This window comes from Palaemon carinicauda, chromosome 18 (assembly GCF_036898095.1).
Source record: "Palaemon carinicauda isolate YSFRI2023 chromosome 18, ASM3689809v2, whole genome shotgun sequence".
NCBI classification, from domain to species: domain Eukaryota; kingdom Metazoa; phylum Arthropoda; class Malacostraca; order Decapoda; family Palaemonidae; genus Palaemon; species Palaemon carinicauda.
The window spans coordinates 27,017,237-27,032,468 of record NC_090742.1 but is presented as its reverse complement, the minus strand read 5'-3'; the positions used below and the strand labels follow the sequence as shown (position 1 = coordinate 27,032,468).

At 42.3% G+C, this 15,232-nt stretch overlaps 1 protein-coding gene across 4 annotated transcripts in view; it reads right to left on the bottom strand.

Annotated features, from left to right (window-relative positions):
• Positions 1-15,232, bottom strand: part of LOC137657732 (uncharacterized) — a 166,964-nt gene that overhangs the window by 114,178 nt on the left and 37,554 nt on the right. For all 4 annotated transcript variants that reach the window (XM_068392184.1, XM_068392183.1, XM_068392185.1 and 1 more), the window contains one exon: positions 5,296-5,436. In XM_068392184.1, the coding sequence (XP_068248285.1) occupies positions 5,296-5,436 (141 nt within the window). The remainder of the gene's footprint in view (positions 1-5,295; positions 5,437-15,232) is intronic.

Sequence of the window (15,232 nt, the reverse complement as noted above, 5' to 3'; positions counted from 1 at the left end):
GGTGAGAGACTGGTAGATATGTGTGTTGAACAAGAGATGGTAATAAGTGCTAGCTTCTTTAAAAAGAAAGATAAAAATAAGTATACATGGGTAAGAGTGGCAAATGGAAGAGTAGTAGAAAGGGCATTAATGGATTATGTGTTGATAACTAAAAGAATGTTTGGAAGATTGAAAGACGTGCACGTGTTTAGGGGTATGGCTAACGGTATGTCTGATCATTTTTTGGTGGAAGGAAAATTAGTTGTAGCAAAAGAGTGGGGGAATAGAGTAGGTGGATGTAAAAGGGAGGTAGTGAGGGTTGAAGAGCTAATAAAACCGGGGGTAAAAAGTAAATATCAGGAAAGGTTGAAAATGGCATATGACGAGGTGAGAGTAAGAGAAACTGGTAATTTAGAGGAGGAGTGGAAGTTAGTAAAAGAAAATTTTGTTGGGATTGCAAGTGATGTGTGTGGCAAGAAGGTTGTTGGAGGCAGCATGAGGAAGGGCAGTGAATGGTGGAATGAAGGAGTGAAGGTAAAAGTGGAGGAGAAAAAGAGGGCTTTTGAAGAATGGCTGCAGAGTAATAGTATAGAGAAGTATGAAAAATATCGAGAGAAAAAGGTGGAAGTAAAGCGCAAGGTACGTGAGGCAAAGAGGGCAGCTGACCTGAGGTGGGGTCAGGGATTGGGTCAGTCATATGAGGAGAATAAGAAGAAGTTTTGGAAAGAAGTGAAGAGAGTAAGGAAGGCTGGCGCAAGAATTGAAGAGACAGTGAAAGATGGAAATGGAAGGTTGTTAAAAGGAGAGGCGGCAAGGAAAAGGTGGGCGGAATATTTTGAAAGTTTGCTGAATGTTGAGGATTATAGGAAGGCTGATATAATTGCTGTTCCAGGTGTTGAGGTGCCAGTGATGGGAGATGAGAATGAGAGAGAGATTACAATAGAGGAAGTGAGGAGAGCACTAGATGAAACGAGAGTAGGAAAAGCATCTGGTATGGATGGTGTGAAAGCTGAGATGTTGAAGGAAGGGGGTGTGACTGTACTTGAATGGTTGGTGAGACTGTTTAATATGTGTTTTGTGTTGTCAATGGTACCAGTGGATTGGGTTTGTGCATGTATTGTACCACTATATAAGGGTAAGGGAGATGTGCATGAGTGTTGTAATTCAAGAGGTATTAGTTTGTTGAGTGTAGTTGGAAAAGTGTATGGTAGAGTATTGATTAATAGGATTAAGGATAAAACAGAGAATGCAATCTTGGAAGTACAGGGTGGTTTTAGAAGAGGTAGGGGTTGTATGAATCAGATTTTTACAGTTAGGCAGATATGCGAGAAATATTTAGCAAAAGGTAAGGAGGTGTATGTTGCGTTTATGGATCTGGAGAAAGCATATGATAGAGTTGATAGGGAAGCAATGTGGAATGTGATGAGGTTATATGGAGTTGGTGGAAGGTTGTTGCAAGCAGTGAAAAGTTTCTACAAAGGTAGTAAAGCATGTGTTAGAATAGGAAATGAAGTGAGTGATTGGTTTCCGGTGAGAGTGGGGCTGAGACAGGGATGTGTGATGTCGCCGTGGTTGTTTAACTTGTATGTTGATGGAGTGGTGAGAGAGGTGAATGCTCGAGTGCTTGGACGAGGATTAAAACTGGTAGGCGAGAATGACCATGAATGGGAGGTAAATCAGTTGTTGTTTGCGGATGATACTGTACTGGTAGCAGACACAGAAGAGAAGCTTGACCGACTAGTGACAGAATTTGGAAGTGTGTGTGAGAGAAGGAAGTTGAGAGTTAATGTGGGTAAGAGTAAGGTTATGAGATGTACGAGAAGGGAAGGTGGTGCAAGGTTGAATGTCATGTTGAATGGAGAGTTACTTGAGGAGGTGGATCAGTTTAAGTACTTGGGGTCTGTTGTTGCAGCAAATGGTGGAGTGGAAGCAGATGTACGTCAGAGAGTGAATGAAGGTTGCAAAGTGTTGGGGGCAGTTAAGGGAGTAGTAAAAAATAGAGGGTTGGGCATGAATGTAAAGAGAGTTCTATATGAGAAAGTGATTGTACCAACTGTGATGTATGGATCGGAGTTGTGGGGAATGAAAGCGATGGAGAGACAGAAATTGAATGTGTTTGAGATGAAGTGTCTAAGGAGTATGGCTGGTGTATCTCGAGTAGATAGGGTTAGGAACGAAGTGGTGAGGGAGAGAACAGGTGTAAGAAATGAGTTAGCGGCTAGAGTGGACATGAATGTGTTGAGGTGGTTTGGCCATGTTGAGAGAATGGAGAATGGTTGTCTGCTAAAGAAGGTGATGAATGCAAGAGTTGATGGGAGAAGTACAAGAGGAAGGCCAAGGTTTGGGTGGATGGATGGTGTGAAGAAAGCTCTGGGTGATAGGAGGATAGATGTGAGAGAGGCAAGAGAGCGTGCTAGAAATGGGAATGAATGGCGAGCGATTGTGACGCAGTTCCAGTAGGCCCTGCTGCTTCCTCCGGTGCCTTAGATGACCGCGGAGGTAGCAGCAGTAGAGGATTCAGCATTATGAAGCTTCATCTGTGGTGGATAATGTGGGAGGTTGGGCTGTGGCACCCTAGCAGTACCAGCTGAACTCGGCTGAGTTCCTGGTTAGGCTGAAGGAACGTAGAGAGTAGAGGTCCCCTTTTTGTTTTGTTTCATTGTTGGTGTCGGCTACCCCCCAAAATTGGGGAAGTGCCTTGGTATATGGATGGATGGATGGTGATCAGATGATTTGAGGTTTTTTTTTTTTTTGTTACTGTGGAAGAGTCTTAGGTATGAGGGAAATGACCAATTTAACGAAATAAGCCATACAGTTGTCTTTACTTTATCAGTAGGTAGTCGAAAAATCATGTCCATCATGACTGAAGTGTAGAGGGATACTATTTTTTTTTTTCTTACAATACAGTATAAATTTGAAAATTGAAATTATAGGTTTATATTCAAGTGTTATTTTCAACTAGTTATTTATTCACTTTTGAAATAAATATTTTTTCATCTTTCTGTTCAATTACTTCTTTGCCTAAGCTCTCCCACACTCCAGCCTATAGATTTGCATATATTTTATTTCCACTCCTAATGTTCCTAACATTTAATTAACTTGAAATAAAGAAACATCTTACCTAGAAAGCATACTGCTCCTATTTATTTAGGAACCTGTACAGAGTACAGCTGAAAGAGAGCTGGCATACTCAAGATAGAACATTTAGGAAGTTCTAAGGTTCTAGCTGGGTCCCCTTGCCAAGCATAAAATCAAGGAGTGGTACCCAGTGCACAATTCATTCTTGACTGTTTACTTTTTACCCAGATCTCTGGGAATTCCCCCTTATTTTTTCTGCAGTGAAAAGTTAGGGTGTGGCCAACATTCGGACACCTGACATTCTGTGTGCTACATCTGGCCACGGTACGCAAACCATGACAACCTGACCAATCACCGTGGAGAGACGTTGAGGGTGGCCCATGGGGTTCGCCGACTCTATTGGTTGAAGCCAACACGAGCTGGAGACCTGTCATCGAGGTCAGGTGAAGATCTGCTTGGTTGGAGTCCTGAGTCATAGAGGGCACTATTTGGGGACCAATGGACGAGACCCACACCCCGTGGAGATCTCCCTTCTGACTGATTGCAGGTAGGTTTGAATCTACGAATGAAAAGAGGCGATGCAATATATGATAGTTTGTGTGTATGAAAAACATTTTGGTTTGGATGTTATGAGACACACTATTGCAATTTTTTTATAGCCCTCCCTCAAGTGCCCCCAAAAAGATTGATTGATTGATTGATTGATTGATTAATTGATTGATTTAAGGTTTTCAGGCATCCTGACATCTAAGGTCATTGAGGCGATATCATTCAGTTTATATATAAAAGAAAAAATAAAAGAATATTCAATTAAAACCATAAAAGTTGAATGTTATTATAAAAGTTAAATAGTTTTCATAAGACCTGCTTCTGAAATAAATCTAAAAATGCCACTTGCATAGTAGGACAAATCATGTCCAAGAATCTTGGCAGGGATGAACCTGCCACCCTCACCTTGAGCCTCAAACAAGTATCTATGCCTTAAGTTATTATAACCGGGGCATTCAGTCAACAAATGCCTCACTGTTAGAAGTACTAAACAGTCGTCACAATACATTTGGTGTTGGCCCTTCAGCAGAAACTCGTGTGTCAACAAAGTGTGACCATTGCGGAGACGACAAAGAGACGTCTCCCATTTTCGGGGCATCATGTTATACCTCCAAGGAGATATGACATTTGTTACTTCTCTCATTTTATTGCAATCTAGACTATCTCAGTGCTGTTGCCATTTATTGCAAAGCAATTTCTTGATGTTAGGTAGGAAATCATTACACGGAATGGAATACCTTCTTGGCAGCAACTCTGATGCAGTATTCCTTGCCAGTAAATCTGCCTTCTCATTGCCACACACCCCTACCTGTGCTAGAATCCAACAAAATCAAACTGTTATAACTCTCCATCCAATAATAAAAAGCCATTCTAAAATCTTTAAAACTAGAGGGTTACTAGAATTAAAAACTTCTAAAGCTTGAAAGACACGCCTTGCATCACTAAAAATTGTAAAATTACCCTCCTTCTCCAAAGCTATTTTCTCAATAGTGGTTAATATGCCATACAGTGTATGTTCATCAATAAACGATGAAACAAGCCCAAAACCTCTAATCCCAGAGACAAAACTCTCTCGAGCCCATGAAATATTGAAATACTGTATATGTCTTCCTCCAATAAAGAAAATATATTCTTCCCAACACCTTTTTTTTCTAGTCTCATAGGGGGACTGTCTAAAGGCACAACTAGGATGCAAGTGCACACTGTGAAGAGCTGGTTCTCAGGTGAGGGGAGGGCATGTAGGCATAGTCGCTCATGTCTTTAGACATGTTGCTCATGAACACAATGATCCTGTGAGAAGAGCATTTTTGTCCCCAAGATTTACTTCCATTTCATGGAGTTAATTCATCGTCGATGCTGGGAACGACTGTTCCAGTGTTAAAGAGAAGTTTGTCTTTTATTAAGTTGATTCACACTCATATTGAAATGAGATATAATTATGTGAAAACTTTACTCCAATTAGAGTGCGTTGAGAACACATCTATGCAACTCAACACTCAAACTCAAAATGGAAGCTCAGGTCCAGACCACCGGCAGATATTGGGTGCCCGTTGCCAGAATTTTGATAATTCTCCAATGGTCATTACCAGCTGTCGCCAGAATTCATCTCTACTGAAAACGAAGGTTTGTTTTCATGTAGGAACACATAAAAGGTACACAAATATTAAATGCAAACTGAAAAAAACTTACCATGCAAAAATTCTTATCAATGCCTAGTCCTAAACGATCTTCCAATAAGTCATAACGTCCAATGATATAAAGAGCTTCAATCACAGGTGACATGGACCCTTTAGTATGCATAACAATAGTCACCAGGACATCCATTGTTTCCTTGGGAGAATAAAAATTTATCTAATGAAATCATTTACCTTTTTTACTTTTTAATAAATGAGCAAGTTGATACAAAGTTGATAAGGAGATAGCCTTTAACAATAGTTCTGTAGCACTGGTGCCATCAATCACCTTTCATATACCAGCAATCCTGCCTTTTTTCCTATTGGTTTAATTACTATCATACAGTAATTTTAGTTTTAATAACAATAAATTTTGTGAAATACTAAATCTAATACCTCCTCTCTGCAATCTATTATGTAATGAAATTGTACGGTAAAGCTTTTCTAAACCAACTTTAGTTTAAATGCTTGACTCCATTTTAAATATTTACACACACAAATACAGTACTCTTAAATCCTCACGCCTTTGGCTACTTGGCATTCCTTTAAAAATTAATATACAGTAGTAACATATTAATATAGAAACACTTAGAAAGGGTATTGTGAATATTTTTATTATTGTTCTTCTCAAGTTAATAAAGAGACATTCTAATCTTTACCAAATTCTGACTTTTAAAAATGCTTTAGAAAATGGAAAGTAATCCTAAAGCCTACCACAGATATCACACAATATTTATTTTTCCTCAAGTATTTCTTGAAGTTTAAAGAAGAAAATCTTGACAGATCATCATAATAGTAACTGCATGATTATGAAGAATATCCTGGAGAAAAATGTATTTGTCATGTTACTTTCCCCCAAGAAATGTAACATCTAAACTTTAGATATCAAAAATTTTATAAATAATGTGTATTTTTCATAATTATACAAACCCCAGTCTTCAGGAACTTCAGCTATCAAAATTTATAACTAAGTGTCATATTTACTGATGGGTGGCAGGGAAGCCACAGCTCCCTACCTGTACACTAATTAGCCACTTTAACTTTCACCTAGGGCTTGCAGGGTGGTTGAGGCAGGAAGTGAATAAGGACTCAGGTTTGCATTGTTGGAAAAAATAAAAATTACTTTTAAAATTTGTGGTTTGTTCCTACACGAATACAAACCCTCATCCCTTAATAGGAGACTCATTTTAAGGGGACCATTCGCTATGGTGTTTGACATAACTTGAATAAATCTAAAATCATTTTATTGTTTCTATGTATGCAGAAACATGTTGTACATGCTCTCTAGAAGTTTCAGCCAATTATTCTTATAAAATAATGAAGATAAAGCGGTCTTTAAATAATGACGTCATCCTTACTGCGTTATCTGCATGACTGAGTTTGACAGAATCGCCTTTGCGTTTTTATTTTTGCATACGTATAGCGATTTTTTTTACTTATGTTTCGAAATCTAGTACGTCTGGCAGAGATGGAAGGCATTGGTATACGGTAGGGGAACGCAAACTACAATCCACGAGAAGACCAGCCAGAGTTTCCAAAGACGTATAGAAGTTATGATGCATGTGTGTTTGTTCACTTGCAGTTCGTATATACATTGTTTTCACATCATCATTATGAACTTTAAAGCAACGCCAATGTTACCTAACGTCAAAGTAAGAACAAAAAGTAAGCAAGGAGAGCAACAAAAAAGAGCCAAGAAGAGAGGGAAACATGAAAAAGAGCACAAAGCTGGAACATTCTAACTAAAACTCTGGCAACAATGAGAGGCCACTGGCAACTAATGACACCTTCACCCCAAGTGTATCAGTAAACTTAGGGTTTAAATACCTCTTTTAAGGAGCCTTCATGTAGGAATAAACAATAAGAGTACAAAGTAACAATATCATTAAAATGTGTTCAGGTTGCTTCTTTCTTTTGGAGTATATCTTATAAATACTGTATGTAGCACTGTCATTTGGCATTGGACTAAAGCCAGGATGCTATGAGGTGCAACAGATGAGGCCCCCAACCTTCTTTTCATGCATCTGTGAAGAGCAACAATGCCAGAGGAAAGAGAAGGTCAACTCCCCTGAGCAGACTGGTGTCTGACAACCATTAATTCAGATCTCTCTTCTGCACTGAACCTACTAGCACTAGGATGTTTGAAGGGTTGAGGTGATGAGACCAATAGGTCTTCAGCTGCCACTGTAGAACGAATGTGTAGGGGGCTATTGGGTACCAGTTTCTCCCAGTAGGTTAGGTGCCCCAGATGCCTTTGCCACAAAACTGCTGGCATGGCATCCAGCGAAAGAAACCGGTGAGCTACCCGTTTCAATCTCTCTACTCGTTCCTAGGATGGTAAGACTTTGTCTAATTTGGTCATGATCCTCATTCCTAGATATACCATCTCCAGTGAAGATTCCAGGGATGACTTCTCGTAATTTACCACGATCCCCTGATCCTGGCAAAAGGCAAGCCTGTCTCAATGAAGGCGATGGGTCTCCCTTGACTCTGGAAACAGCCGGTCGTCTGGATAACAAAGCGGACGAATGCCGTTCATGTGAGCCCAGGTGGACACTAGGGTAAAGATCCTAGTGAACATCTGAGGTGCTGTGCACTGGCCGAAGCACAGCACCTTGAACTAGTACTGTATATCTTTCAAGTTAATGTGAATCTTGGGTACTTCCTTGAGGATGGATGAATGGGGATCTGGAAGTACTGTACACATCCTTGAGGTCTAATGATATCATGAAGTCCTCTGGTCTGACAGCCGGTCTGACCATCTGGACCGTCTCCATGTTGAATGGACTCTGTCGAATAAACTCGCTCAGAGCCGAGAGGTCGATGACTGGTCTCGAACCTTCAGACACCTTTCCTACAAAAAATAACTGACTGTAGAAGCCTGGGGACCCATCTAGGACCTCCTGGAGAACATCCCTCTCTAGTAGGGTTTGGAACTCGGCCTTAAGGCCTGTTACTTCACTTAGAAATCAGACATCTTTAGATGGAGAGGCAGAAGATGACGAGAGAGCGTGAACAGGAAGATGTATCTCTCTTGAAGTACAGAGACCAACCATAGCTCGGCCCCGAGGAGCATCCACCTCCGCCAAATGCTCCAAGCTCACACCCACAGCAGCCCGGTGAGAGTCTAGGTCATCAGCAAAGGTCATTCTCGTAAAGGAGTGAGACCTCAGATGAAAACCGCTATATTCTAGTTATACAGAAACGGACGCAGAAGCTGACTGACCTTCCCCTTGTATTGGGCGCTCAGCCCTAGAATGCCAGTTCTTGGGAGTGGTCTTTCTGTCTTTCCTTACGCATGGGCGGATGTTGAAGTCCATGAGAAGGAAAGAACTCTCCTTCGTCTCTGCCTCCTTAGGATGAAGTGGAAAGAGGAGCCTCTGCTACCACAGCAGATGGCTCTGGTCAGGCTACCTATAGGCGACAGCCTATAGTTGTCCGTGAATGAGACCTCCCTAGAAGATCTCAATCCTGATCCTCTGCTGGTTTGAAGGTGAACCTAATCCGCCAGCCAGGAGAGTATCTACCCTATGACCCCGTTTCCTCTTCTATGGGATGATGGGAATCGCCTCCAGTTTCCCCCAGTTAAGGTCCTGGCCAATTGGTAGCCAGGTATTTCTGTTACCTAGAAGACTTCTGAGGCAAAGGAAGTCTGGAGGCAGCACAAGGGGGAACCTGAGTGGCATTACTACTGCACCCCTCCAGTGAGATGGTAGGAGTATCCAGAAGTGGGCCTGTTGGAGGAAGGTTGACTGGTCCTGCCATTGCCTGCTTCACTGACTGGACTAGGTCCAAGAACCATGGTACGTCCTTTGAGAACCATAACTGTTCCCGAAGGGGCACCCTGAGATTGCTTCCTTGACTTAGGTGGGGTGTCAAGGAATCGTAGACTGCAAGAAGATGTCTTCCTTTCACTAAGGTCAGCTTCCCTAGGAAAGTGAGCACTATCAGAGTGACTACTCGGCTGAACAGACAATAAAAGCCCAGCACCCTTACCCTGTAAGGGAACCTGCTGTTCACACGGGGAGGATGACTGATAGGAGGTGAGCACTGGTGAGGTGAAGGCTGATGATAAGGCACGCTAGCACTCCCAACCTCATCAGCACTCACAAATAAGGTGTTGTCTACCTGTGATTGCCTAGCCACCTAAGTCCTACCGATGTGGAGCTCAAGTGAGCGAGCATAGTCAAACCTTTAAGTACTAGCAATTCAAGGTGGTAAAACTCACCATAGTGAGGAGCGTCCATAAGAGAATTAGAACGCACACCTCCAGCAGGTAGAAGAGCTCGACCTCCCACCTCGCTAGGTGGTTGGGTGCGCAATAGCACACACGACTCGTCTGCTAGACTGAGGTTAGTGTGCTCCCCTACTAGCACATCATGGAGAGACTCTCCTGCTTGTCCTATCCTCCAGAGGGGAAAGGCGAGCAGGACAGGCAGCTGCTAAATGCTTGCGCGTATGCAGAGAAGCAAGTTCTACCTTGCAAGAGGTTAAAGCCAAAGATGCAAGTTCCTAATAGCCTAGCCTTGCATAGCGACCAGTGCTATGTTGAGTCCAACGGACATGACGGCGAGGAGGAGGGATTGCAAACAATCACATAACTCTGTCCTCCAGCTCCGAAAAGCTGAGCTACGATAAATTGGAGCAGGGCATGGACGAGTTCGATGTCCTTCAGTGGAATCCCGGGGGGGAGGTCACTCAGGCGAAGGTCACTTCTCCCACGGACAGGAAAGGCGATCAACACCTTTTGGCGCTGCCAGCAGCTCTCCTTGCAAGCAAGAAGATTGCTGAACAGTGGCTGGTGGAGGGTAACTGTCCCTCGGAAGGGGAAGTTACCCAAAATCTGGAGGTGTACCTCTGGATAGCTCATTCTGCCTCCCCTTGGCTGGCCAAGCCCAAAAAGAAGATCCACATCCTGAATTGTCCTTGAGACGTAGCTGAAACTAGTCCGCAGGGTTCACCCCGGGGGGATCACCCAATACGTAACACGGAGGAGTACCCGTTAGCAGATGCTCACGCCCGTCCGCCGAAGCAGAACGAACATTGGGGCGAGCAGAAGCTGAGGTTGCGAAGCCCAGAAAGGCAAGAGACTCTTTCGATCCAAAACCTACAGTGCCTCAAGGGAAAAGAAGGAAATCAACTCCAGGGGAGACTGCATGCTCCTGCTGTGTGCCCAACCACACGACCTCGAGAAGCCTTTCCTAAAACAGAGAACTCGTGAGCCCCAAGGAAGGCCACAGCATCAGCGTCAGCGGTAAGCGACTGCTCTATGAAAGTGCCGGTGCTGCTTCACTAGGAAAAGCAAAGGAGGCCTCCACAGCGCAGAGTTATTTCAGAATCAATTGAGCGTCACTCGTACTCGACTGACTCCCAGAGAAAGCCAACCGAGCAGAGTAAGAATGGCGAGATCTAGCTGATGGAGTCTGACGGTGAGGTTTCTTACCTTTCGCAGATGAACCCGAAGGGAAAGAATCTTTCTTAATTCTTTCCTAGATTTCTTTTTCTGCCACCTGCTAAACTTCGTCTACTGGGAGGGTAACCATTCCTGACACTCATCACAAGGAGACTCCTGCGTGCAAGAGTAAGCCCTACACACAGACCAGAGACCACAAGGATCGGTCTCCACAGCCGACAATGCTGGGACAAACCCACATGGTTACAATCCTCACGGGCAAACACATCCAAAAAAGAAAAAGAATGGAAAGATTTTACCTTTTATGACAGTTAATCGTACTGGTACTGTATTTGTGGTTTTTAAAAGGAGTAAGTCTACATACGTACTATACTAAGCCAGAATGACAAATTCGTAAATAATTTGTATTTTTCCAAATGATACAAACCTTTAGCTATTTATTAGGGGTATTACTCAGGACGAGCCATTAAAATTTTAGCGAGGGTTAACTACCCATACCACTAGTTAGTGGGGAGGGGGTAAATGGGGTTGCTTGCTATCACTCCCACTCACACAACGGTGATTTAGCTCACTTTGCTTGGAGCTACGACTTCAAGGGGGCAAGGTCGGCAGGTAAGTTTGTACAAATAGCTAAAGGTTTGTAACTTTAGGAAAAATACAAATTATCTACGAATTTGTCATTTGTTCCGTAACTGGAATACAAACCTATGCTATTTCTTAAGGGTGATTCACCCATTAGGAAGGGTTCATGTCCCTACTTATCTGGCTTTTGGCTTTACCCAGGGGCTCCTTATCTGAGTATATTTGTACCCAAAATAAGGAGTCCCTGCATCTCACTAAAACCTTGCTATGCAAGGTCCCCAGCCTATACAAGCTGTATGTTGAGATAAGCAGTGTGGCTGTCAAGGTGAAAGTTATTCTGAGATTTTGTAGTAAAAACTATTGTAACCAAGACTTTCCCAATACCACCTCGTTAGGGTATGGTAACGCAACAGTATTAGCTTAATACTAGGTACACATGGAAGCATGGTTTACCTGCAGTGGTTTGAGGTCAGCTTATGCAGAGAACCCAGGATGATGCTTTCCCCAAGAGAGGGGAGGATGAAGAAAAGAATAAGAGCCAGTCAAACCTTTTCATTCACAAAGACTAAAACCGGATAGCAGTGTCCACATCCTGATGACTCTGTGAATCCAGCAGAGATTATGTTTTGGTGATCCTCCTCTTGTCTCTCCTAGTGCTGATGATAAGAGAAGGCACCCGGTTGGGCTGTTGCTGTTCACTTGAGGTAGAGCCTTAAACCTCAGCCCGGGTACAGTAACAGATGATCTGAATCATCAGTTACCGAGTGGAGACGTGTTGTCTAGGATCCGTCACCTCTGGAGACTGAACGAAACTGAACGTTGCCTTTCACCCTTCTCATGAATGGACGATGTCGAAAGAGAGACCATGAAGTTCCTATACTCGTTTGGCCGCTGTCAAAGTGTGTAGGAACACTGTCTTCTAAACCAGGTGAAAATTTGTTGCCTGGTGAAATGGACCATAGGGAGATCTCCTTAGAGACTGGAGAACTCGAACCATGTTCCGAGAGGGAGGTCTCAATTCCCACTGGGAAAAGGCAAGTTTGTAAGTTCGCATGAGTTAGGAAAGATCTCGCAATGAGGGGATGTCCCTTGCTTCCAGTTTGAAGGTAAGACTCAAGGTTGAGTGATCGTCTTTACCTGCTGAAACTGAGGGGTCTTTTCCTCCTGCATATACTCGAGGATTCCACTATTGATGGAATAGAGGTATTGAATGGAGAGATACGCTTTCCCATGACACCAACCACAGAAGACGTTATACTTTGCCTGGTAGACTGATGCTGAGGAGTTCTTCAGATATCCAGACAACCTCTTCGCAACTTATTGCAAAAAGCCTCTCTAAGAGAGGAGGTGCTGGGTAGTCTCCAGGCGTACAATCATAGCAAAGCTATAGCTTGTGGTAGATGTCGAAGTGTGGTTATCTGTGACGTGGAGAGGGTTCTCTTGGAGTCTCTGCCAGAGCTGCAAAACGTTCAGAAACGGTTCCGAATAATACCATAGCGGAGCTATGAGAGACCTTGAGAGGCTGACCGATGTTCTAGCCTTATTGAGTACCCTTCTCTTAAGACAAAACAAGGAGGAGACGTAAACGTTGTTGTACCCACCGTTGTTGGCATGCCTCTTGCCATAGAGCCTTGGAGTCTAGGACTGGGGAGCAGCGGAAGGCTGAGGTTTAGGGCCGTTGTGAACAGATCCATAGTTGGAGAACCCCATAAAGTCAGGACTTTGTGGGCTACAAAGTGATCCAAAGACCATTTAGTACACCTTATCTGAGATGCTGTGCCCAGATTGTCGGCGAGCACATTTCTCTAGTCTGGAATGAAGCGGGCTGATAGCGGCACCAAGCGAACTTCGGCCCATCTTAGTATTTATACTGTTAGATGTTAAGTAGTTGAACCGCTAAGGTGTGGACGTCTTTTGTGTGAAGCTCCGTTCAGCACTCACCCCGCGTCGTGTTTTAGCTTTTCATTTCTCGCTTAGAATATCATTGAAAAGATATCAGTTAACCTTATGGAGAAACCAAAGTGATAAGAAACAGTACACTATGTCTGTTCCTAACTATTTCTGCCTCATATGTAAAACTACGGAGGGAGACCAGAAAAAAATGGATAGGATGTGACTGCAATGGATTCTATCATAAGAACAGTGTCAGGCATCAATGATAATGAACGAAAGAACCTAGATTGGTTATGAAGAGAAATTTTATTATAAACTTCTCTTCAGTCAGAGTGGCACTCATCATTTCTTCCCTTTCAAAAAGGAAAAATAATTTCTAAATATGTTGCATGTATAATTCCGTTGTCATGCTACATTCGTTTTACTTGTTAATTCATTTAGTCATTTATTAGAAATAAATGTTTATTAGAATGTAATTGCGTCCTAATTCGCCCGACAATTGCATGTTTAAGATGCCAGAGCTCTTTGACTTACTGATGTAAGTATACTGTACTTCATATCACTGTATGCTTGCAAAAAATGGATATAATGGACACTGATATTGGTTCGGCAATATATACAAACTATGAGACTGTTTGTATATTCAGTGTATACTTATGTTTATTCATACAATATATGCTAACCTTGAGGCCCCTTTTCTACCATCTAGAATGACTCTTCCCTGTAGGGGGCAGGAAGCACTAACATCGTTTATGATTAGTGATGATGACGGATAACGGTAACGTCATTTGTCTCAAATGGTCCATATGACCATAGAAATACTGTCCCAAGTTTAACGCACTGATGAAAATCCACAGATACATTAATTCTCTGGTATGCTTCCATCATGATGACATGGCTTGAGCCAAAAAAACGGATTTTGAGCGAAGCGAAAAATCTATTTTTGGGTAAGATGGCCATGTTGTCCTGATGGACCCACCGTTCTTTTCTGAAGAAAAGATCTTCACAGTATCCTTTCCGAACTACTGTATCTGTAGCACCATGCTCAATGCTACAAGGAATGTCCGCCATCTTGGATATAGCGCTGTTGTGATACTCAATAGTAGAATGGGAACTAAGGGTAACCTTGATACGGCTCCCCTTCTAATTCTGCCACTTTCCCCCTCGAAGCGTAAACGCTATTCGGGGAGCAGATAGCTATGAGGCGTGTCAAGAATACATCCCCTGATATTATGCGATATCCTTGAGAAATTTAAGGATATTCGTGCCAGGAATTAGAATTCTAGAGACCTAAAGGTAAATTCTCTGGGAATATCACTGTAGTCAAATACCCCTTAGGAAGCTACTCTTAGGAGGCATCACTGTATATATATATATATATATATATATATATATATATATATATATATATATATATATATATACCAAGGCACTTCCCCCAATTTTGGGGGGTAGCCAACATCAACAAAGAAACAAAAACAAAAACGGGACCTCTACTCTCTACGTTCCTCCCAGCCTAACAGGGGACTCAACTGAGTTCAGCTGGTACTGCTAGGGTGTCACAGCCCAACCTCCCACATTATCCACCACAGATGAAGCTTCATAATGCTGAATCCCCTACTGCTGCTACCTCCGTGGTTATCTAAGGCATCGGAGGCAGCAGCAGGGCCTACCGGAACTGCGTCACAATCGCTCGCCATTCATTCCTATTTAAAGCACGCTCTCTTGCCTCACTCACATCTATCCTCCTATCACCCAGAGCTTCCTTCATTCCATCCATCCACCCAAACCTTGGCCTTCCTCTAGTACTTCTCCCATCAACTCTTGCATTCATCACCTTCTTTAGCAGACATCCATTTTCCATATATATATAATGTATGTATGTATGTATATAGATATATATATATATATATATATATATATATATATATATATATATATATATATATATATATATATATATATATATATATATATGTGTGTGTATATATATATATATATATATATATATATATATATATATATATATATATATATATATATATATATATATATATATTTATAT